Here is a 25,216-nt window from a genome sequence, read left to right on the forward strand (position 1 = left end):
GACATGAGAGTCCCAGTCATCCGAAAAAATCAGAATATCATCCAGATACACAATCATAAATTTATCCAAATAATCGCGGAAAATGTCATGCATAAAGGACTGGAAGACTGAAGGGGCATTTGAAAGACCAAAAGGCATCACCAAATACTCAAAATGGCCCTCGGGCGTATTAAATGCGGTTTTCCACTCATCCCCCTGCTTGATTCGCACCAAATTATACGCCCCACGGAGATCAATCTTAGAGAACCACTTGGCCCCCTTTATACGAGCAAACAAATCAGTAAGCAGTGGTAACGGATATTGATATTTAACCGTGATTTTATTCAAAAGTCGATAATCAATACACGGCCTCAAAGAGCCGTCTTTCTTAGACACAAAGAAAAAACCGGCTCCTAAGGGAGATGACGAAGGACGAATATGTCCCTTTTCCAAGGACTCCTTTATATATTCTCGCATAGCAGCGTGTTCAGGCACAGACAGATTAAATAAACGACCCTTAGGGTATTTACTACCCGGAATCAAGTCTATGGCACAATCGCACTCCCGGTGCGGAGGTAGTGAACCAACCTTGGGTTCTTCAAAAACGTCACGAAAGTCAGACAAGAATTCAGGAATCTCAGAGGGAATAGATGATGAAATGGAAACCAAAGGTACGTCCCCATGAGTTCCTTTACATCCCCAGCTTAACACAGACATAGCTCTCCAGTCGAGGACTGGGTTATGAGATTGCAGCCATGGCAATCCCAGCACCAAAACATCATGTAGATTATACAGCACCAGAAAGCGAATAACCTCCTGGTGATCCGGATTAACACGCATAGTCACTTGTGTCCAGTATTGTGGTTTATTACTAGCCAATGGGGTGGAGTCAATCCCTTTCAGAGGTATCGGAGCCTCCAGTGGCTCCAAATCATACCCACAGCGTTTGGCAAAGGACCAATCCATAAGACTCAAAGCAGCGCCAGAGTCGACATAGGCGTCCGCGGTAATAGATGACAAAGAACAAATCAGGGTCACAGATAGAATAAACTTAGACTGTAAAGTGCTAATTGAAACAGACTTGTCAGGCTTCTTAGTACGCTTAAAGCATGCTGATATAACATGAGTTGAATCACCACAATAGAAGCACAACCCATTTTTTCGTCTAAAATTCTGCCGCTCGCTTCTGGACAGAATTCTATCACATTGCATATTTTCTGGCGTTTTCTCAGTAGACACCGCCAAATGGTGCACAGGTTTGCGCTCCCGCAGACGCCTATCGATCTGAATAGCCATCGTCATGGACTCATTCAGACTCGCAGGCACAGGGAACCCCACCATAACATCCTTAATGGCATCAGAGAGACCTTCTCTGAAAATCGCCGCCAGGGCGCACTCATTCCACTGAGTAAGCACAGACCATTTGCGGAATTTTTGGCAGTATATTTCAGCTTCATCTTGCCCCTGAGACAAGGACATCAAGGCCTTTTCCGCCTGAAGCTCTAAATGAGGTTCCTCATAAAGCAACCCCAAGGCCAGAAAAAACGCATCCACATTGAGCAACGCAGGATCCCCTGGTGCCAATGCAAAAGCCCAGTCTTGAGGGTCGCCCCGGAGCAAGGAAATTACAATCCTGACCTGCTGTGCAGGGTCTCCGGCAGAGCGAGACTTCAGGGACAAAAACAATTTGCAATTATTTTTAAAATTTTGAAAGTGAGATCTATTCCCCGAGAAGAATTCAGGCAAAGGAATTCTAGGCTCAGACATAGGTGCATGAACAACAAAATCTTGCAAATTTTGTACCTTTGTGGCGAGATTATTCAAACCTGTAGCTACACTCTGAAGATCCATTTGAAACAGGTGAACACAGAGCCATTCAAGGATTAGAAGAAGAGAAAGAGAGGAAGGCTGCAGTATAGGCAGACTAGCAAGTGATTCAATTAAGAGCACACTCAGAACTAGAGGAAAAAAAAAAAAAAAAAAATTGTAGCAGACTTCTTTTTTCTCTCCTTTCTCAGCCAGTAATTTAACCCTTTTTTGGGCCGGTCAAACTGTCATGATTCTCAATGGCGAGAGAACATAGCCCAGCATATATGAGAACTAGCTCTTGGAAGATGGAAACTATACTGACCATGAACTAAACCTGCCGCACAACTAGAAGTGGCCGGGTAGCATGCCTACGTTTTTTAACCCTAGATGCCCAGCGCCAGCCGGAGAACTACCTAATCCTAGCAGAGGAAAAGACAGTCCTGGCTCACCTCTAGAGAAATTTTCCCAAAAGGCAGACAGAGGCCCCCACATATATTGGCGGTGATTTTAGATGAAATGACAAACGTAGTATGAAAATAGGTTTAGCAAAATCGAGGTCCGCTTTCTAGATAGCAGGAAGACAGAAAGGACACTTTCATGGTCAGCAGAAAACCCTATCAAAACACCATCCAGAAATTCCTTTAAGACTCTAGCATTAACTCATAACACCAGAGTGGCAATTTCCGATCACAAGAGCTTTCCAGACACAGTAACGAAACAGCAGCTGTGAACAGGAACAAAATGCAAAAACACACAAGGACAAAAGTCCAACTTAGCTGGGAGTTGTCTAGTAGCAGGAACAAGCACAGAAGGCTTCTGATTACATTGTTGACCGGCAAGAAACTGACAGAGGAGCAAGGTTATATAGCGACTCCCACATCCTGATAGGAGCAGGTGAACAGAGGGGATGATGAACACAAGTTCAATTCCACAAGTGGCCACCGGGGGAGCCCAGAATCCAATTTCACAACAGTCTGGGGCACATCCATAACTCTGCTCCTCTGGTAAGTATGGGGCACATTCCTAACTGCTCCTCTGGTAAGTCTGGGGCACATTCCTAACTCAGCTCATCTGGTAAGCCTGGGGCACATCCATAACTCTGCTCCTCTGGTAAGCCTGGGGCACATCCATAACTGCTCCTCTGGTAATTCTAGGGCATATAATCTCGGTGGGCCTCTGGTCCTCTTTACGTTGGGGTACCGATTGTATATGTATGACCCTAGGACCTGTGACAATGGTAATGGTGGGCAGAGATGGAAGACGGCACACATCCATAACACATAACATAAGGCTTTATTATAAACAGATGGAGCAGAGGATATTCCTTGGATTCCCCAGATCAGGTACTGATCGGCCGTCACTTCTCAGGTTTGTCGTCTGGTTCTCGGACCAGGGCCAGTAACTTATCCAGTTTGGCCACTTCCACCTCTGGACCTTTGGGAGCTTCTTGTCCCTTCTTCTCCTGAAATATAATACAAAAAAAAAACCAATGATGGGGATTGTAGTCGTCCCTACTAAACACGTTCAGTTACTGATTAGCTGGAATCTCAGAGGTTGGAGTCCCGGGAACATTGGAACTTCTCACTGTGTCCATGGGACAGAGAACATGAAAATTGCAGGAAATCTGGACTTCGATGAGCAAAGACTAGGGTGGAAACGAGCGCCGGACACGTTACTAGAAAGATATTGGTCTACAGCTGCTCCTCAGCATCCGCTGGCAGGGAATGACGTCTGTCCGAGTCCGGACTCTGCACCCAGTGATATAATTATCCACCACGCGATGAACGCAGCACATTCCTAATGACTCTGTAACCAGAGGATCCCGAGGGGCGTCAATAGTTAATAAAGGGATCTCGTCTCCTTCATTTCCAGATTATATGACGAGCAACTACAAGTGCGGCCATATATTCTGCAGATTATTGCACCGCGCCAGGTGCAACAACAAATCCCAGAATGCAAATCACTGCTGATGAGCGAGGAAGAACGGAGACTGAGAGAATTCTGCTCTGAAGCTGCAAGACAGTGAGTGCAGCTCTGGAGTACACAGTGGCATGCACTAGTTTGGGCACCCCTGGTCAAAATTTCTGGTATTGTGAACAGTTAAGCAAGTTGAAGCTGGAATGATCCTTCAAAGGTCTAAAGTTACAGATGTCACATTTAATTTATATTTAAGGCAAAATCATATATATACAGTACAGACCAAAAGTTTGGACACAACTTCTCATTTAAAGATTTTTCTGTATTTTCATGACTATGAAAATTGTACATTCACACTGAAGGCATCAAAACTATGAATTAACACATGTGGAATTATATACTTAACAAAAAAGTGTGAAACTACTGAAATTATGTCTTATAATTTAGGTTCTTCAAAGTAGCCACCTTTTGCTTTGACGACTGCTTTGCACACTCTTGGCATTCTCTTGATGAGCTTCAAGAGGTAGTCACCGGGAATGGTCTTCCAACAATCTTGAAAGAGTTCCCAGAGAAGCTTAGCACTTGTTGGTCCTTTTGCTTCACTCTGCGATCCAGCTCACCCCAAACCATCTCGATTGGGTTCAGATCTGGTGACTGGAGGCCAGATCATCTGGCGTTACACCCCATCACTCTCCTTCTTGGTCAAATAGCCCTAACACAGCCTGGAGGTGTGTTTGGGGTCATTGTCCTGTTAAAAAATAAATGATGGTCCAACTAAACGCAAACTGGATGGAATAGCATGCCACTGCAAGATGCTGTGGTAGCCATGCTGGTTCAGTATGCCTTTATTTTTTAATAAATCCCTAACAGTGTCACCAGAATAGCACCCCCACACCATCACACCTCCTCCTCCATGCTTCACGGTGGGAACCAGGCATGTAGAGTCCATCCGTTCACCGTTTCTGCATCGCACAAAGACACGGTGGTTGGAACCAAAGATCTCAAATTTGGACTCATCAGAGAAAAGCACAGATTTCCACTGGTCTAATGTCCATTCCTTGTGTTCTTTAGCCCAAACAAGTCTCTTCTGCTTGTTGCCTGTCCATAGCAGTGGTTTCCTAGCAGCTATTTTACCATAAAGGCCTAATGCACAAAGTCTCCTCTTAACAGTTGTTGTAGAGATGTGTCTGCTGCTAGAACTCTGTGTGGCATTGACCTGGTCTCTAATCTGAGCTGCTGTTAACCTGCGATTTCTGAGGCTGGTGACTCGGATAAACTTATCCTCAGAAGCAGAGGTGACTCTTGGTCTTCCTTTCCTGGGGCGGTCCTCATGTGAGCCAGTTTCTTTGTAGCGCTTGATGGTTTTTGCCACTGCACTTGGGGACACTCAAAATTTTCCCAATTTTTCAGACTGACTGACCTTCATTTCTTAAAGTAATGATGGCCACTCGTTGTTCTTTACTTAGCTGCTTTTTTCTTGCCATAATACAAATTTTAACAGTCTATTCAGTAGGACTATCGGCTGTGTATCCACCAGACTTCTGCTCAACACAACTGATGGTCCCAACCCCATTTATAAGGCAAGAAATCCCACTTATTAAACCTGACAGGGCACACCTGTGAAGTGAAAACCATTCCCGGTGACTACCTCTTGAAGCTCATCAAGGGAATGCCAAGAGTGTGCGAAGCAGTCATCAAAGCAAAAGGTGGCTACTTTGAGGAACCTAAAATATAAGACAATTTCAGTTGTTTCACACTTTTTTGTTAAGTATATCATTCCACATGTGTTAATTCATAGTTTTGATGCCTTCAGTGTGAATGTACAACTTTCATAGTCACGAAAATACAGAAAAATCTTTAAATGAGAAGTTGTGTCCAAACTTTTGGTCTGTACTGTGTGTGTGTGTGTGTGTGTGTGTGTGTGTGTGTGTGTGTGTGTGTGTGTGTGTATATATATATATATATATATATATATATATATATATATATATATATATATATATATATATATATATATATTAGCACTCTTGGAGATTTGCATCCTCAGATAACTTTAACCAGGGTTTCAGACCTTAATTAACCTGTTAGGATTATGGCTCGTTCACCATCATCGTTAGGAAAGGCCAGGTGATGCAAATTTCCCAGTGTTATAAAAACCCTGCCTCCTCTAACCTTGTGCCAAAAAACAGCAGCCATGGGTTCTTCTAAACAGCTGCCAAGCACTCTGAAAATGGTGGAGACCACAAAGCAGGAGAAGTCTATAAGAAGGAAGCAAAGCATTTTCAGGTTGCCCTTTCCTCAGTTACCCAAAACAGCGGAGGTCAAGATAAGGTCTGGAAGACCAAGCAAAATTTCAGTGAGAGCTGCTCGTAGGATTGCTAGAGAGGCAAATCAGAACCCCTGCTTGACTGCAAAACATCTTCAGAAAGATTTAACAGACTCTGGAGTTGTTGTACATTGTTCTACTGTTCAGAGACACCTGCACAAATATGGCCTTCATTGAAGAGCCATTAGAAGAAAACCTCTCCTGCGTCCTCACCATAAAATTTTGTGTCAGAAGTATGCAAAAGAACATCTAAACAAGCCTGATGGATTTTGGAAACAAGTCCTGTCGACAGATGAGGATAAAATAGAAATCCTTGGCCACAATGATCAAAGTTACGTGTGGAGAAAAAGGGCACAGAATTTCAGGAAAAGAACTCGACAACCATTAAACATGTGGAAACTGAAATTCAGTGCCCTTTTTCTCCGCACAAAAAAAGATTGTGGATCAATGATGCTTTGGGGTTGTGCTGCAGCCAATGGCACGGGGAACATTTTATGGGTAGATGGAAGAATGGAGCCAATCAAATTTCAACAAATTCTTGATGCAAACATAACACCATCTGTAAAAAAGCTGAAGGTGAAAAGAGGAAGAGGATGGCTTCTACAAATGGATAATAATCTTAAACACACACCACAATCCACAATAGACCACCTCAAAAGACACAAGCTGAAGGTTTTATAATGGCCCTCACAGTTCCCTGATCTGATCATCATTGAAAATCTGTGGTGAGACCTAAAAATATCAGAGCAAGCAAGACGCCCCAGGAATCTCACAGAACTGGAGGAATTTTCAAAGGAAGAATGGAGGAAAATCCCTCACACATGAACTGAAAGACTCTTGTCTGGCTTCCAAAAGTGTTTACAAGCTGTGATACTTGTAAAAGGGGGGGTTGGCAATATCCATGGCCCCTTACCAGCCTCAGAATACCAGCCCCCATCTGTGAGCTTTAGCATGGCTGGCTGTCAAAATGGGAATCCCACACAGTTTATTTTTAAATTATTTGTTTAAATAATTAAAAAAACAGCGTGGGGACCCCTATATTCTTGATAACTAACCGTACAGTAGCTGACAGCTGATCGTTGCAGCCCCCAACTGTGAGTTTTGCCTGGTTGGTTAAAGAAAATAGGGGGGAACCCACGTTTTCATTCATTTATTTTGTTATATCGCAGGCGGTGGCTGATGAATACCCCGATCTTCCACTCCGGCTGCCACTGTTATTAGTGTCAGCAGGTGTGGGATGATGGGGGTAACAGTCCCAAAAGTCACCATCTGCTGTCATCGTTCTGACTTTAATATAACTCTCATCATTCTCCTCTGCTCCACCCACCGCCGGGGAACAGTGTTTACGGTAGCGCTTCTTCCCCGGCGGCCGTTCGTGTGGTACTGATGTGGCAACCTTATTACACACACAGACACAGAAATAAACAGACGTGTGAAACAGGCCTAATACAGGTATAATACAGGATGTAACTCAGGATCAGTAATGTAATGTATGTACACAGTGGCTGCACCAGCAGAATAGTGAGTGCAGCTCTGGAGTATAATACAGGATGTAACTCAGGATCAGTAATGTAATGTATGTACACAGTGACTGCACCAGTAGAATAGTGAGTGCAGCTTTGGAGTATAATACAGGATGTAACTCAGGATCAGTAATGTAATGTATGTACACAGTGACTGCACCAGCAGAATAGTGAGTGCAGCTCTGGAGTATAATACAGGATGTAACTCAGGATCAGTAATGTAATGTATGTACACAGTGACTGCACCAGCAGAATAGTGAGTGCAGCTCTGGAGTATAATACAGGATGTAACTCAGGATCAGTAATGTAATGTATGTACACAGTGACTGCACCAGCAGAATAGTGAGTGCAGCTCTGGAGTATAATACAGGATGTAACTCAGGATCAGTAATGTAATGTATGTACACAGTGACTGCACCAGCAGAATAGTGAGTGCAGCTGTGGGATATAATACAGGATGTAACTCAGGATCAGTAATGTAATGTATGTACACAGTGACTGCACCAGCAGAATAGTGAGTGCAGCTCTGGAGTATAATACAGGATGTAACTCAGGATCAGTAATGTAATGTATGTACACAGTGACTGCACCAGCAGAATAGTGAGTGCAGCTGTGGGATATAATACAGGATGTAACTCAGGATCAGTAATGTAATGTATGTACACAGTGACTGCATCAGCAGAATAGTGAGTGCAGCTGTGGGATATAATACAGGATGTAACTCAGGATCAGTAATGTAATGTATGTACACAGTGACTGCACCAGCAGAATAGTGAGTGCAGCTCTGGGGTATAATACAGGATGTAACTCAGGATCAGTAATGTAATGTATGTACACAGGGACTGCACCAGCAGAATAGTGAGTGCAGCTCTGCTCAGCTGCTACTCACTGTGTTGATTGTGGGTGCGGTCGCTGCTGAACCTGCAGTGTGCTCCTGAGCTCCTGGGAACCACCACCTCTCCACCCGGGGACCTGCTCTCTCTCTTACCCAGGGAGTGAGTGGGTTTCCTGGGATGAATGAGGGGGCCAAGTCCCAGGCTTCTGCTTCCCGGACCAGGCTGGCGGGGGGCAGAAGGAACCAGCAACCAGCCTGCACATCAGAAGATTCGGGGGTGAGACGCTCCACCAGGAGTCGCAGCAATGTGGCTCCTACTCCCCCCAGGTCTGCAGAGACCCAGAGAAGCCGCAAGGCTTCCATGGAGGAGAAGCCTGCTAGCGTGCAGGATGACGGCCCTTCCGGAGGAAAGCTGAGTGCTCACGGAGGTGAGGCCGACCTCACTGAGGAGGGTTGGGCGCTGCAGAGACCCCGGGAGTCTGTGTCCACCTATGCCTCCCGGGTCATGAGCCACCTTCGTGAGTATGAAGAAGCAAGCATGAGATTGAGAAGGCTCCGGGAGGAGCTGCGCTGCACAAGCGCAAAAGCTGCAGGAGCCTCCAGACCCAGGAAGACGCAATTCCAGGCTGAGGTAAAGAGGCTGAAGCTGGAAATTAATGACCTGGAGGTAAGAAAAGCCTTTATCCAAGAAAAAAGTGGACCCTTTAAAGAAAAATTGCAAAATGAAGACCGATTTAGAGAAATGGCTGATAACAGAGAGCAAAGGCAGATAGGGCTGCAGCCTGGGAGCCAGGTGGATGATGATGATGATGATGATGATGAGAAGGAGGAGGATGACCAGCAGAAAGCCCCACCTGGCAGCCTGCTTAGTCACTCACAGGCCACGTGCAGCGAGCTCCCTGCTGGACAGGCGACAATGACATCTCGTCGCAGTTCTGCTGGCTCTGGGGAGGACAGTGACATCGGCCAGGGAGGGGCACTAATGGCAGAGATCAAGCTCCTGGAGTCCCCAGTGTGCCTTCAGAACTTCCATCTTGGTGATGATTTGCCAGAGGAGGCACCTGGGGGCCGGAAAAAAAAGGTGAAGAAGATCAAACCTAAGCTGCAGGAAGCGGTAAGCTATGTATATGCCCCCCTCCCTGTACCCCCTGAGTCGGCTGCAGGGTCAGCTCGCTGTATAAGCCCCGTTGCCCAGCCCAGCCCGGGTTCTGCTGTGGACCCGGTGCAAAGGCGCGGGGAGACTACAAAGCAATGTAGTGAGGCGCAGAGCTCCGTTTCTGCTTGTAGTAGCGGGGACGTAGCAGCAGGTGCATCAGCCGAGAGGCTGGACAGTGAGGGCGGCCCGGCGGCGGGCGAAAAATCAGGCCACGATACTGTGGTGCGCTCCCCAGTGGGAGGGGGGAGCAGCCCGGTGTCAGGGGCAGCTCCGGTAGCCTCGGTGCCCCTGAATGCTGTTGCCGCTGATCACTTAGTTGAGAAGCGGCGGCAGTGTGAGGGGGTTACCGGGGCTGGGCGTTCCGGTCCTCCCACCAAAGTCCTGTTCTGTGTTGGCGCTGCTGGTCAACAAGATCCTGATGCTAAGGATCAGCGGTGCCTCACAACAGCGAAAGATCAGCGGCGCCTGGTAGCAACCATGAAGCAGCGGAAAATATCAACTGATGATGCGGAGGGCACACATAAAACCAGGGGTGAGGTCACCTCCAGTTCTGTGGAGGAGACTCAGCCCCTTGTGCCTGATGATGCGGAGGCCAAAATGTCACCCCCTGTTGTCACTGGTCCAGCAGGAGTGAATGTGGTGGTGGGTATGGATGAGGAAAACTCTTTGTCTAGTGGTGTGGTTGCTGGTTTGGTGGAGGGTGAGGAGGTTATGGAGGTGGGTAATGGTGATACTGTTGGTGTGGATGTGGTCACTGGTCCGGTTGCCCCCCCGGTGGTGGCAGCACCTGTCAGGAGTTATGCCGCTGTCACCTCCGGGGGAAATAGGGCGTCCTCCTCGTCTCTGGGCTCTGGGGACGGCATGTTGCAACGGCGTCTCCTGGAGGCTCTAAAGAAGGGAGAGAGATCACTAATGGTAGAGGGTCGAGAGGTTGATCTATCCTTCTGGATAGAGAGGCATGGCCTCGGGGCCTTCCGAGAGCAAAGAGGGGGGGATACAGTGTGGTCCCTCCCAACAGCCGGGCCGGGTAGTGTGCGTAGGAATGTGGTCCGTCTTCGGTGGAGGGGCAGTGATGCGTGTCCTCCAAGGTCGAAGGTTGTGGAGCTCCTGCTGAGGATGGGCTTCAAGGCGATTGACATCTACGCCTTGATACATCCCTATTCCACACCTGAGTTTGATGTCAGCTTTGTTCGGCCGGAGGGGCTTGAACTTTTCTGGTCGAACTATGAGTTGGCAAAAAATGAGCCCGGCTGGCGAGACTTTGCCGTTCAGGCGGTGTCTCGCCAAAATCAAGTCAAAAAAGTGACCGTGATGACATGTAACGAGTCGCTTTCTTGTTATGACATCATGACGTGGCTTGGCCGGTATGGAGAGGTAGTGGAGATGCCAAAGAAAAACCGTGACGAGTTTGGTATCTGGTCAGGGGCCTGGACGTTTATGGTAAAACTTAAGCGTTCAGGGGGTACGGTTGCCCACATACCATCATCTGCCTTCCTGGGTAGGGATCGTATCCTGGTCTTCTACCAGGGGCAACCGAAGCTCTGTCACAAGTGCGGCGACCCCACACACTTCAGCGCAAACTGCACTGTGCAGAAGTGTGCATTGTGTGGGGATGTCGGCCATCTTGCTGCATCTTGTGTGGAGATTAGGTGCCACCTGTGTGGTGAGTTAGGTCACCCATTCAGCCGTTGTCCTCACTCCTTCGCTAACGCAGTCGTGACCCCGGTGGGAGAAAGCCGTGAGGCTGATTCTGCTGGGGAAGGGACTAGCAAGGGTGAGGGAGCTGAGGGGCCAAGGAAGAAAAGCAATAAAAAGACGCCTGCCCAGCTAAGGCGTCTAGACAAGCGCAGACAGGATAGGGAGCTGGGCGAGACTCGGGCTACTGGGGCGGCCCCTGTCCTGGATGCCAGTCTTGCTGCTGAGGCCCCAAGGGATGATGAGTTGGATGAGGAGGTCAGGAGGATCCACAGGGAGGAGAGTGCCACTGCCTCAGAGTCCTCCCATTATGAAAGTATGGATGAGGATAATAGGCAGTGGCTAGAGGACAAGCGTAAGCTCGGCACCAAAAAGAAGAGAAAGAAGGGAGATAAAAAATCTTCTCTCACTCTGACCAAGGTACCTAAGGAAGGAAAAACCGACTCCCCTCTGGTTGGTCTTTCTAACCGGTTCCAAGCCCTTGAAAACATCTCTTCCTCTGAGGAGGAAGCTGAGGGTGAGGTTCTGGCTTCGGCGGGGCTCACAGGGGGCGCCGAGTCTCCTCCTTCTGGGAACGTAAGATCCTTGGAGGGAGGGACTGGCCCAGAGTCCGGAGACGAGGACGAAAAAAATAAAAAACGCGTGGAAATGGATACCTCCATGTCATTAAAGAGGGGGAAGGATTCCTCCTCTGAGGCAGAGGATAAGGGGAGTGGGAAAAAGAAAGCCATCTAACTCAATCACCAATGATGGCGGAACCCACTCCGTTGACGCTGGCGTCCATTAATGTCGCCAGCATAAAGTCAAATACAGCTAGATTTGCGGCCTTTGATTTTCTCAGCCGGGTTGAAGCTGACATTTTCTTTTTGCAAGAGACCAGGCTGCCAAACATGGCAGATGTGTTTAAAGCTAAGAGGGAGTGGAGACTCGGGCCCTCCTATTGGTCTCTTGCGGCCGAGCCGTATAGCGGAGTGGTGGTCCTTTTTACCGCACTGGTGGAATGCCGACGGGTTATTGAGTTAGAAATGGGGAGGTGCCTGATCTTAGATGTCCTCATGAAGGGACAAGAGCTCCGGCTCATTAACATCTATGGTCCCCAATCTAAGTGGGACCGGAAGTGTCTCTTTATGAGGATCAAGCCCTACCTTTTTACAAGTCGGCAGGTTGTCTTTGGAGGGGACTTCAATGCTGTCACGAGGCCCCGAGATAGAGGAGGTTCCAGAGACAAGCTGACTTATGATAGCGTCGCCCTTAATAGTATAGCTAGTGAGGCTCGCCTGGTGGATGTCCACATTCGGCACACCCCAGGCCACGAGGGGTTCACCTATCATAGAGGTAACTGTAGGTCCAGAATAGATAGGTTTTATTTAAAGGAGGAAGCTGTCTCTTCAGCAGTGTCTGTTGTTGAGGTGGAGTTCTCCGACCACTGTTTAATTTTGTTTTCTCTGAATGTTACAGAGACCCTCCGGATGGGAAGAGGCTTTTGGAGGCTCAATTCGTCTCTCTTGGAAGAAGCGGAGATAAGACAGTCCTTTGAGGATTTTCTTCAGAGCCAGGTACCCTTACTGGATCTTTGTAGTAGTAGGTCAGAGTGGTGGGAGATGTTCAAGGAAAGGGTGGCGAGATTCTTCCGCCAGCTCTCGAGCCTCAGGAGTCTGAGCAGGTACCGCCTGTATCAGGGTCTGAGGAGGAAACTCGAGCATCTTGTCTCAACTGGAGGTAGCCGCGAGGAGATCTCCAGAGTGAAATCTTTGCTTATGAGGTGTCAGTACGATAGACACGCATCTTTGGTTTTTGAGAGGGATTACGGGAAGTACCGCTCGCCCGACCCTTACAGAAACTGCAAGATGTCAGTGAATAGTAAAGTGGTTACAGGACTGGTCGACACTACGGGGTCCCTGAGGCGATCCAGATCAGGGATCCTGGAGGTTGTCAGATCCTTCTACTCGCACCTCTTGGGGAAGAGGGATCTTGATTGGGATGAGATGTCGGCTTTCCTGGCAGAAGCTGTCCCCGAACCAGGGGTAGACCCCTCTCTTGACGTTTTGACAGAAATGATCAGGGAAGAGGAAGTTCAGTTGGCGATTGAAGGGCTTGCTCCCAAAAAATCGCCTGGTCCAGATGGCTTAACATCTGAATTCTATAAGACCTTTAAGGACGTTTTGGTTCCCCTCTTGACTGAGGTATTCAATGAGTGTCTTTCCTTGGGCACTCTGCCGAAGTCAATGAGGAGGTCTGCTCTGATCATCTTGTCAAAGGGTAAGGACCCGTCTTGCATTGAGAATTGGCGTCCCATAGCGCTTCTCAATGCAGACAGGAAGGTTCTAGCAAAGGTGCTGTTTAATCGGCTGGTGAAATTTGCACCCCGACTCCTTTCGGGGGCCCAGCATTGCTCTGTTCCAGGCCGCAGCACATTTAGTGCTGTGCTCTGTGTCCGAGAGGCAGTGGAGCAGGGTAGGGCTGGTCACTGGAAGGGGTACATGCTGTCACTGGACCAGGCAAAAGCGTTTGATCGGGTTAATCATGAGTACCTCTGGTCCGTCCTTCTGAGATATGGCCTGCCGGGGGGGTTTGTTGATTGGCTTAAGACCTTGTACAGTGGGGCAGAGAGTTTCCCGCTTGTGAATGGTTGGATTGGTAGCTCTTTTGAGGTTGGGTCCGGTGTTCGCCAGGGTTGTCCCTTGAGCCCGCTGCTGTACGTGTTTGCGATTGACCCTCTTCTTAGGAGGGTGGAGCGTGGACCGTTGGCCGGGATCGGGATGGATCAGGCAGCACCGGAAGCCACTCTGAGGGTGGTGGCGTATGCCGATGATGTCACTGTGTTTGCTTCCTCTCACGAGGAGGCAGGGTGGCTGATGTCAGAGGTAGATCGCTACTCGGAGGCATCCGGGTCCAAGATCAACCGGGATAAGTGTGAGAGTCTCTGGCTGGGAGGAGGAGATCCTGGTTTTGATCTCCCGGACACCCTTCCAGGACCCAAAGTCTCTGCAAAAGTCCTTGGCATCGAATTTGGCCAGGGGGATTACCCCAAACAAAATTGGGACAGCAGGCTAGAGATCGCCACTCAGAAGGTGAACCAATGGAAGGGTTGGTCTTTGACCCTAAGGGAAAGGGTAAACCTGAGCAAAACTTACCTGCTCCCTTTACTGATTTATCTGGGCAGTGTGTGCATCTTGCCGGAATCTCTCTGGACTCGGGTCTACAGTTTGTTCTTCCAACTGTTATGGGGGAATAGACTGAACCTGGTCAAGAGGGAGGTTACTTACCGTACGAGGAGACTAGGAGGGTTGGGTATGGTCAACCCTGTGGTATTCCTTGTGGATACCTTCATTAAGATCAATATCGCAAACCTCTGGAAAGAGAGGGCTCCTCCGTGGGTATTCTCCTGTAGGGGATGGTTTCAGCCTTTCTTCCAGGAATGGGAGACAGGAGGGCAAGTGAAGGATCTTCGCACACCGCATGGACATCTTCCGGCTTACGCTACCTTGGTTCTGAAGGTAATTCGTCGGTGGGGTCTGGGAATGTGGGAGATCAGGACTCTGCCAAGGAAACTACTTGACAGTAGGGTTCTGTTGACCCATTTCCAGAGGCCTCTGGCGCTCAGGGACTGCCCAAGTCGGGATCTTGGGGTGGGTTTGCATCTTTTGAATTCTATCAGGATCCCCTCGAAGTTTTGGGACTTGGCTTGGCGCTGCTTCCATGGGAAACTGTGTGTGAGGGACAATCTGAAGTGTAGGAGCTCTGAGGACAGGAATTGTCCTCGGGAGCATTGTGGTACCTTGCTGGAAAGCATGGACCACTTCCTGCTTCATTGTCCCTTCAACACAGAGGTGTACAACAGGGTGGGCGCCTTCATTGGCTGGTCTCGGCTGGCCGGTCTCTCCTATGCGGAATGGGCCTATGGAGCATTCGGAGACCTGGGTGGTCGGGACCGCTGCACCTTATTTCTAGTTAGCGCAGTGGTTAGGTATCACACGTGGAACGCACGGTGCTTAGTATCGACGCAACGAAAACTCCTCCCAGTGGACGATGTGTTTAGAACCATACTCGGTGACCTGGTGAAGGTGCGCTCTCTGGAGTATGGGCGACTGGGCGCACGGAGGGCCGCGCTCCTCTGGAGGGGCTTTTCTTTTAGTGTGCCCTAGTCTGGTCATCTCCTTTCCTGGTGGTGGGCTGCTGCTGACACTGTAGATTTTTGTTTTGTTTGATCATTATACAGTGATGTAGGGCTGCAGGCGCCGAACTTGGGCTTCGTGTTTTGTAATTATTGTGGTGTGTGCTGCTGTATATAATGTATATATTGTATATGGGGATATAGATTTGGGTGTAGGTGTTAGGTTGGGTGGTGGGAAAAGGGGGGAGGTGGGATTATCTTGTGGGACTATGGGACACCGGGTTGTTTGGGGGAAAAACTGGCACTGCCTGATCTGGCCTATGGACGTTGGACATGGACTGAGGCATGAGACGCAGGACCAGCTCTCAGGTCAGTGCGGGGGGTTGGGAATGGAGGATAGCTTGTAGTATTGTATATATTTGTTTAATTTGTAGTTATTTTATTTAAAACTAAAAAAAAAAAAAAGTTCCTGTATATAGTCTTTGTTTTCCATTGTTTATTTTATTTGTTATTATTATTTTGTTTGGTGACCGGACCTGAAGTTATTGTTCTGTATATACTGTATAATATGTGTGAGAGGAGAGAATGAGCGGCTGGACCAGTGTTCAGTATACTGATTATTTTCTGGCTAATATTTTTGTTATGTTTTCTGCTATTATTGTTGTTATGTTTTTCATTTTTATAATAAAAGATCTACAGGATGTAACTCAGGATCAGTAATGTAATGTATGTACACAGGGACTGCACCAGCAGAATAGTGAGTGCAGCTCTGGAGTATAATACAGGATGTAACTCAGGATCAGTAATGTAATGTATGTACACAGTGACTGCACCAGCAGAATAGTGAGTGCAGCTGTGGGATATAATACAGGATGTAACTCAGGATCAGTAATGTAATGTATGTACACAGTGACTGTACGAGCAGAATAGTGAGTGCAGCTCTGGGATATAATACAGGATGTAACTCAGGATCAGTAATGTATGTACACAGTGACTGCACCAGCAGAATAGTGAGTGCAGCTCTGGGGTATAATACAGGATGTAACTCAGGATCAGTAATGTAATGTATGTACACAGTGACTGTACGAGCAGAATAGTGAGTGCAGCTCTGGGGTATAATACAGGATGTAACCCAGGATCAGTAATGTAATGTATGTACACAGTGACTGCACCAGCAGGATAGTGGGTGCAGCTCTGCTCAGCTGCTGCTCATTGTCCTAGTTGTGGGTGCGGTCGCTGCTGAACCTGCTGTGTGCTCCTGAGCTCCTGGGAACCAACACCTCTCCGCCCGGGGACCTGCTCTCTCTCTTACCCAGGGAGGGAGTGGGTTTCCTGGGATGAATGAGGGGGCCAAGTCCCAGGCTTCTGCTTCCCGGACCAGGCTGGCGGGGGGCAGAAGGAACCAGCAACCAGCCTGCACATCAGAAGATTCGGGGGTGAGACGCTCCACCAGGAGTCGCAGCAATGTGGCTCCTACTCCCCCCAGGTCTGCAGAGACCCAGAGAAGCCGCAAGGCTTCCATGGAGGAGAAGCCTGCTAGCGTGCAGGATGACGGCCCTTCCGGAGGAAAGCTGAGTGCTCACGGAGGTGAGGCCGACCTCACTGAGGAGGGTTGGGCGCTGCAGAGACCCCGGGAGTCTGTGTCCACCTATGCCTCCCGGGTCATGAGCCACCTCCGTGAGTATGAAGACGCAAGTAAGACACTGAGAAGGCTGCGGGAGGAGCTGCGCTGCACAAGCGCAAAAGCTGCAGGAGCCTCCAGACCCAGGAAGACGCAATTCCAGGCGGAGGTAAAGATCCTGAAGCTTGAAATTAATGACCTGGAGGTAAGAAAAGCATTTATTCGTGAAAAAAGTGGACCATTTAAAGAAAAGCTTATAAATGAAGACCGATTTAGAGAAATGGCTGATAACAGAGAGCAAAGGCAGATGGGGCTGCAGCCTGGGAGCCAGGTGGATGATGATGATGATGATGAGGAGAAGGAGGATGACCAGCAGAAAGCCCCACCTGGCAGCCTGCTTAGTCACTCACAGGCCACGTGCAGCGAGCTCCCTGCTGGACAGGCGACAATGACATCTCGTCGCAGTTCTGCTGGCTCTGGGGAGGACAGTGACAACATCGGCTAGGGAGGGGCGCTAATGGCAGAGATCAAGCTCCTGGAGTCCCCAGTGTGCCTTCAGAACTTCCATCTTGGTGATGATTTACCAGAGGAGGCACCTGGGGGCCAGAAAAAAAAGGCAAAGAAAACCACCAAGCCAAAGCTGCAGGAAGCGGTAAGCTATGTGTATGCCCCCCTCCCTGTACCCCCTGAGTCGGCTGCAGGGTCAGCTCGCTGTATAAGCCCCGATGCCCAGCCCAGCCCGGGTTCTGCTGTGGATCCGGTGCAAAGGCACGGGGAGATTACAAAGCACGGTAGTGAGGCGCAGAGCTCTGTCTCTGCTTGTAGTAGCAGGGACGTAGCAGCAGGTACATCAGCCGAGAGGCTGGACAGTGAGGGCGGCCCGGCGGCAGGCGAAAAATCAGGCCACGACACTGTGGTGCGCTCCCCAGTGGGAGGGGGGAGCAGCCCGGTGTCAGGGGCAGCTCCGGTAGCCTCGGTGCCCCTGAATGCTGTTGCTGCTGATCACTTAGTTGAGAAGCGGCGGCAGTGTGAGGGGGTTACCGGGGCTGGGCGTTCTGGTCCTCCTACTAAAGTCCTGTTCTGTGTTGGCGTCGCTGGTCAACAAGATGCTGATATGAAGGATCAGCGGTGCGCCACAGCGGCGAAAGATCAGCGGCGCCTGGTGTCAGCAGTAAAGCAGCAGAAAATATCATCTGATGATGCGGAGGGCACACGTAAGACCAGGGGTGAGGTCGCCTCCAGTTCTGTGGAGGAGACTCAGCCCCTTGTGCCTGATGATGCGGAGGTCAAAGTGTCACCCCCTGTTGTCACTGGTCCAGCAGGAGTGAATGTGCTGGTGGGTATGGATGAGGAAAAGTCTTTGTCTAGTAGTGTGGTTGCTGGTTTGGTAGAGGGTGAGGGGGTTATGGAGGTGGGTAATGGTGATGCTGTTGATGTGGATGTGGTCACTGGTCCGGTTGCCCCCCCCCCCCGGTGGTGGCAGCACCTGTCAGGAGTTTTGCCGCTGTCACCTCCAGGGGAAATAGGGCGTCCTCCTCGTCTCTGGGCTCTGGGGACGGCATGTTGCAACGGCGTCTCCTGGAGGCTCTAAAGAAGGGAGAGAGATCACTAATGGTAGAGGGTCGAGAGGTTGATCTATCCTTCTGGATAGAGAGGCATGGCCTCGGGGCCTTCCGAGAGCAAAGAGGGGGGGATACAGTGTGGTCCCTCCCAACAGCTGGGCCAGGTAGTGTGCGTAGGAATGTGGTCCGTCTTCGGTGGAGGGGCAGTGATGCGTGTCCTCCAAGGTCTAAAGTTGTGGAGCTCCTGCTGAAGATGGGCTTCAAGGCGATTGACATCTATGCCTTGATACATCCCTATTCCACACCTGAGTTTGATGTCAGCTTTGTTCGGCCGGAGGGGCTTGAGCTCTTCTGGTCGAACTATGAGTTGGCAAAAAATTAGCCTGGCTGGCGAGACTTTACCGTTCAGGTGGTGTCTCGCCAAAACCAAGTCAAGAAAGTGACCGTGATGACTTGTAACGAGTCGCTTTCTTGTTACGACATCATGACGTGGCTTGGCCGGTATGGAGAGGTGGTAGAAATGCCAAAGAAAAACCGTGACGAGTTTGGTATCTGGTCAGGGGCCTGGACGTTTATGGTAAAACTTAAGCGTTCAGGGGGTACGGTTGCCCACATACCATCATCTGCCTTCCTGGGTAGGGATCGTATCCTGGTCTTCTACCAGGGGCAACCGAAGCTCTGTCACAGGTGCGGCGACCCCACACACTTCAGCGCAAACTGCACTGTGCAGAAGTGTGCATTGTGTGGGGATATTGGTCATCTTGCTGCATCTTGTGTGGAGATTAGGTGCCACCTGTGTGGTGAGTTAGGTCACCCATTCAGCCGTTGTCCTCGCTCTTTCGCTAACGCAGTCGTGACCCCGGTGGGAGAAAGCCGTGAGGCTGATTCTGCTGGGGAAGGGACTAGCAGGGGTGAGGGAGCTGAGGGGCCAAGGAAGAAAAGCAATAAAAAGACGCCTGCCCAGCTAAGGCGTCTAGACAAGCGCAGACAGGATAGGGAGCTGGGCGAGCCTCGGGCTACTGGGGCGGCTCCTGTCCTGGACGCCAGTCTTGCTGCTGAGGCCCCGAGGGATGATGAGTTGGATGAGGAGGTCAGGAGGATCCACAGGGAGGAAAGTGCCACTGCCTCAGAGTCCTCCCATTATGAAAGTATGGATGAGGATAATAGGCAGTGGCTAGAGAACAAGCGTAAGCTCGGCACCAAAAAGAAGAGAAAGAAGGGAGATAAAAAAATCTTCTCCCGCTCTGACCAAGGTACCTAAGGAAGGAAAAACCGACTCCCCTCTGGTTGGTCTTTCTAACCGGTTCCAAGCCCTTGAAAACATCTCTTCCTCTGAGGAGGAAGCTGAGGGTGAGGTTCTGGCTTCGGCGGGGCTCACAGGGGACGCCGAGTCTCCTTCTTCGGGGAATGTAAGATCCTTGGAGGGAGGGACTGGCCCAGAGTCCGGAGACGAGGACGATAAAAATAAAAAACACATGGGAATGGATACCTCATTGTCATTAAAGAGGGGGAAGGATTCCTCCTCTGAGGCAGAGGATAAGGGTAGTGGGAAAAAGAAAGCCATCTAACTCAATCACCAATGATGGCGGAACCCACTCCGTTGACGCTGGCGTCCATTAATGTCGCCAGCATAAAGTCAAATACAGCTAGATTTGCGGCCTTTGATTTTCTCAGCCGGGTTGAAGCTGACATTTTCTTTTTGCAAGAGATCAGGCTGCCAAACATGGCAGATGTGTTTAAAGCTAAGAGGGAGTGGAGACTCGGGCCCTCCTATTGGTCTCTTGCGGCCGAGCCGTATAGCGGAGTGGCGGTCCTTTTTACCGCACCGGTGGAATGCCGACGGGTTATTGAGTTAGAAATGGGGAGGTGCCTGATCTTAGATGTCCTCATGAAGGGACAAGAGCTCCGGCTCATCAACATCTATGGTCCCCAATCTAAGTGGGACCGGAAGTGTCTCTTTATGAGGATCAAGCCCTACCTTTTTACAAGTCGGCAGGTTGTCTTTGGAGGGGACTTCAATGCTGTCACGAGGCCCCGAGATAGAGGAGGTTCCAGAGACAAGCTGACTTATGATAGCGTCGCCCTTAATAGTATAGCTAGTGAGGCTCGCCTGGTGGATGTCCACATTCGGCACACCCCAGGCCACGAGGGGTTCACCTATCATAGAGGTAACTGTAGGTCCAGAATAGATAGGTTTTATTTAAAGGAGGAAGCTGTCTCTTCAGCAGTGTCTGTTGTTGAGGTGGAGTTCTCCGACCACTGTTTAATTTTGTTTTCTCTGAATGTTACAGAGACCCTCCGGATGGGAAGAGGCTTTTGGAGGCTCAATTCCTCTCTCTTGGAAGAAGCGGAGATAAGACAGTCCTTTGAGGATTTTCTTCAGAGCCAGGTACCCTTACTGGATCTTTGTAGTAGTAAGTCAGAGTGGTGGGAGATGTTCAAGGAAAGGGTGGCGAGATTCTTCCGCCAGCTCTCGAGCCTCAGGAATCTGAGCAGGTACCGCCTGTATCAGGGTCTGAGGAGGAAACTCGAACATCTTGTCTCAACTGGAGGTAGCCGCGAGGAGATCTCCAGAGTGAAATCTTTGCTTATGAGGTGTCAGTACGATAGACACGCATCTTTGGTTTTTGAGAGGGATTACGGGAAGTACCGCTCGCCTGACCCTTACAGAAACTGTAAGATGTCAGTGAATAGTAAAGTAGTTACAGGACTGGTCGACACTACGGGGTCCCTGAGGCGATCCAGATCAGGGATCCTGGAGGTTGTCAGATCCTTCTACTCGCACCTCTTGGGGAAGAGGGATCTTGATTGGGATGAGATGTCGGCTTTCCTGGCTGAAGCCGTCCCCGAACCAGGGGTAGACCCCTCTCTTGACAGTTTGACAGAAATGATCAGGGAAGAGGAAGTTCAGTTGGCGATTGAAGGGCTTGCTCAAAAAAAATCGCCTGGTCCAGATGGCTTAACATCTGAATTCTATAAGACCTTTAAGGACGTTTTGGTTCCCCTCTTGACTGAGGTATTCAATGAGTGTCTTTCCTCGGGCACTCTGCCGAAGTCAATGAGGAGGTCTGCTCTGATCATCTTGTCAAAGGGTAAGGACCCATCTTGCATTGAGAATTGGCGTCCCATAGCGCTTCTCAATGCAGACAGGAAGGTTCTGGCAAAGGTGCTGTTTAATCGGCTGGTGAAATTTGCACCCCGACTCCTTTCGGAGGCCCAGCATTGCTCTGTTCCAGGCCGCAGCACATTTAGTGCTGTGCTCTGTGTCCGGGAGGCAGTGGAGCAGGGTAGGGCTGGTCATTGGAAGGGGTACATGCTGTCACTGGACCAGGCAAAAGCGTTTGATCGGGTTAATCACGAGTACCTCTGGTCCGTCCTTCTGAGATATGGCCTGCCGGGGGGGTTTGTTGATTGGCTTAAGACCTTGTACAGTGGGGCAGAGAGTTTCCCGCTTGTGAATGGTTGGATTGGCAGCTCTTTTGAGGTTGGGTCCGGTGTTCGCCAGGGTTGTCCCTTGAGCCCGCTGCTGTACGTGTTTGCGATTGACCCTCTTGTTAGGAGGGTGGAGCGTGGACCGTTGGCCGGGATCGGGATGGACCAGGCAGCACCGGAGGCCACTCTGAGGGTGGTGGCGTATGCCGATGATGTCACCGTGTTTGTTTCCTCTCACGAGGAGGCAGGGTGGCTGATGTCAGAGGTAGATCGCTACTCGGAGGCATCCGGGTCAAAGATCAACCGGGATAAGTGTGAGAGTCTCTGGCTGGGAGGAGGAGATCCTGGTTTTGATCTCCCGGACACCCTTCCAGGACCCAAAATCTCTGCAAAAATCCTTGGCATCGATTTTGGCCAGGGGGATTACCCCAAACAAAATTGGGACAGCAGGCTAGAGATGACCACTCAGAAGGTGAACCAATGGAAGGGTTGGTCTTTGACCCTAAGGGAAAGGGTAAACCTGATCAAAACTTACCTGCTCCCTTTACTGATTTATCTGGGCAGTGTGTGCATCTTGCCGGAATCTCTCTGGACTCGGGTCTACAGTTTGTTCTTCCAACTGTTATGGGGGAATAGACTGAACCTGGTCAAGAGGGAGGTTACTTACCGTACGAGGAGACTAGGAGGGTTGGGTATGGTCAACCCTGTGGTATTCCTTGTGGATACCTTCATTAAGATCAATATTGCAAACCTCTGGAAAGAGAGGGCTCCTCCATGGGTATTCTCCTGTAGGGGATGGTTTCAGCCTTTCTTCCAGGAATGGGAGACAGGAGGGCAAGTGAAGGATCTTCGCACACCGCATGGACATCTTCCGGCTTACGCTACCTTGGTTCTGAAGGTAATTCGTCGGTGGGGTCTGGGAATGTGGGAGATCAGGACTCTGCCAAGGAAACTCCTTGACAATAGGGTTCTGTTGACCCATTTCCAGAGGCCTCTGGCACTCAGGGACTGCCCAAGTCGGGATCTTGGGGTGGGTTTACATCTTTTGAATTCTATCCGGATCCCCTCGAAGTTTTGGGACTTGGCTTGGCGCTGCTTCCATGGGGAAACTGTGTGTGAGGGACAATCTGAAGTGTAGGAGCTCTGAGGACAGGAATTGTCCTCGGGAGCATTGTGGTACCTTGCTGGAAAGCATGGACCATTTCCTGCTTCATTGTCCCTTCAACACAGAGGTGTACAACAGGGTGGGCGCCTTCATTGGCTGGTCTCGGCTGGCCGGTCTCTCCTATGCGGAATGGGCCTATGGAGCATTCGGAGACCTTGGTGGTCGGGACCGTTGCACCTTATTTCTAGTTAGCGCAGTGGTTAGGTATCACACGTGGAACGCACGGTGCTTAGTATCGACGCAACGAAAAATCCTCCTCGCGGATGATGTGTTTAGGACCATACTCGGTGACCTGGTGAAGGTGCGCTCTCTGGAGTATGGGAGACTGGGCGCACGGAGGGCCGCTCTCCTCTGGAGGGGCTTTTCTTTTAGTGTGCCCTAGTCTGGTCATCTCCTTTCCTGGTGGTGGGCTGATGCTGACACTGTAGATTTTTGTTTTGTTTGATCATTATACAGTGATGTAGGGCTGCAGGCGCCGAACTTGGGCTTCGTGAGTTGTGATTATTGTGGTGTGTGCTGCTGTATATATTGTATATATTGTATATGGGGATATAGATTTGGGTGTAGGTGTTAGGTTGGGTGGTGGGAAAAGGGGGGAGGTGGGATTATCTTGTGGGACTATGGGACACTGGGTTGTTTGGGGGAAAACTGGCACTGCCTGATCTGGCCTATGGACGTTGGACATGGACTGAGGCATGAGACGCAGGACCAGCTCTCAGGTCAGTGCGGGGGGTTGGGAATGGAGGATAGCTTAGTATTGTATATATTTGTTTAAATTTGTGGCTATTTTATTTAAAACTAAAAAAAAAAAAAAAAAAAAAAAGTTTATGTTTGCCATTGTTTATTTTATTTGTTATTATTATTTTGTTTGGTGACCGGACCAGAAGGTCAAAATAGTTATTCTGTAGATACTGTATAATATGTGTGAGAGGAGAGAATGAGCGGCTGGACCGGTGTTCAGTATACGGATTATTTTTTTCTGGCTGATATTTCCGTTTTGTTTCTGTTATTATTATTGTTATGTTTTTCATTTTTATAATAAAAGATCTACAGGATGTAACTCAGGATCCGTAATGTAATGTATGTACACAGTGACTGCACCAGCAGAATAGTGAGTGCAGCTCTGGAGTATAATACAGGATGTAACTCAGGATCAGTAATGTATGTACACAGTGACTGCACCAGCAGAATAGTGAGTGCAGCTCTGGGGTATATCACTCTGGGGTACAATACAGGATGTAACTCAGGATCAGTAATGTAATGTATGTACACAGTGACTGCACCAGCAGTATAGTGAGTGCAGCTCTGGAGTATAATACATGGTGTAACTCAGGATCAGTAAAGTAATGTATGTACACAGTGACTGCACCAGCAGAATAGTGAGTGCAGCTCTGGGGTATAATACAGGATGTAACTCAGGATCAGTAATGTAATGTATGTACACAGTGACTGCACCAGCAGAATAGTGAGTGCAGCTCTGGGGTATAATACAGGATGTAACTCAGGATCAGTAATGTAATGTATGTACACAGTGACTGCACCAGCAGAATAGTGAGCGCAGCTCTGGGGTATATCACTCTGGGGTACAATACAGGATGTAACTCAGGATCAGTGATGTAATGTATGTACACAGTGACTGCACCAGCAGAATAGTGAGTGCAGCTCTGGGGTATAATACAGGATGTAACTCAGGATCAGTAATGTAATGTATGTACATAGTGACTGCACCAGCAGAATAGTGAGTGCAGCTCTGGGGTATAATACAGATACATAGTATATATAATAATACACAAGTGGGGGTTCACTATATAATAATATACAGGTGGTGGGGGTCACTATGTAATAATATACAGGTGAGGGGTCACTATGTAACATACAGGTGGTGGTGGTTATTATGTTATACACAAGTGGTGGAGGTCAGTGTTATACACAGGTGGTGGGGGTCACTGTTATACACAGGTGGTGGGGGTCACTGTTATACACAGGTGGTGGGGGTCACTGTTATACACAGGTGGTGGGGGTCACTGTTATACACAGGTGGTGGGGGTCACTATGTTATACACAGGTGGTGGCAGTTACTAT

At 49.3% G+C, this 25,216-nt stretch overlaps 1 protein-coding gene across 3 annotated transcripts in view; it reads right to left on the bottom strand.

Moving 5' to 3' along the window:
• Nucleotides 1-3,062: 3,062 nt before the first annotated feature.
• DNAI1 (dynein axonemal intermediate chain 1) overlaps nucleotides 3,063-25,216 on the bottom strand; it is a 131,586-nt gene continuing 109,432 nt past the window's right edge. For all 3 annotated transcript variants that reach the window (XM_077281325.1, XM_077281326.1, XM_077281327.1), the window contains exon 21: nucleotides 3,063-3,250. In XM_077281325.1, the coding sequence (XP_077137440.1) occupies nucleotides 3,146-3,250 (105 nt within the window). In that variant the 3' untranslated portion in view covers nucleotides 3,063-3,145. The remainder of the gene's footprint in view (nucleotides 3,251-25,216) is intronic.

This window comes from Ranitomeya variabilis, chromosome 1 (assembly GCF_051348905.1).
Source record: "Ranitomeya variabilis isolate aRanVar5 chromosome 1, aRanVar5.hap1, whole genome shotgun sequence".
In the NCBI taxonomy this organism is placed as follows: Eukaryota; Metazoa; Chordata; class Amphibia; order Anura; family Dendrobatidae; genus Ranitomeya; species Ranitomeya variabilis.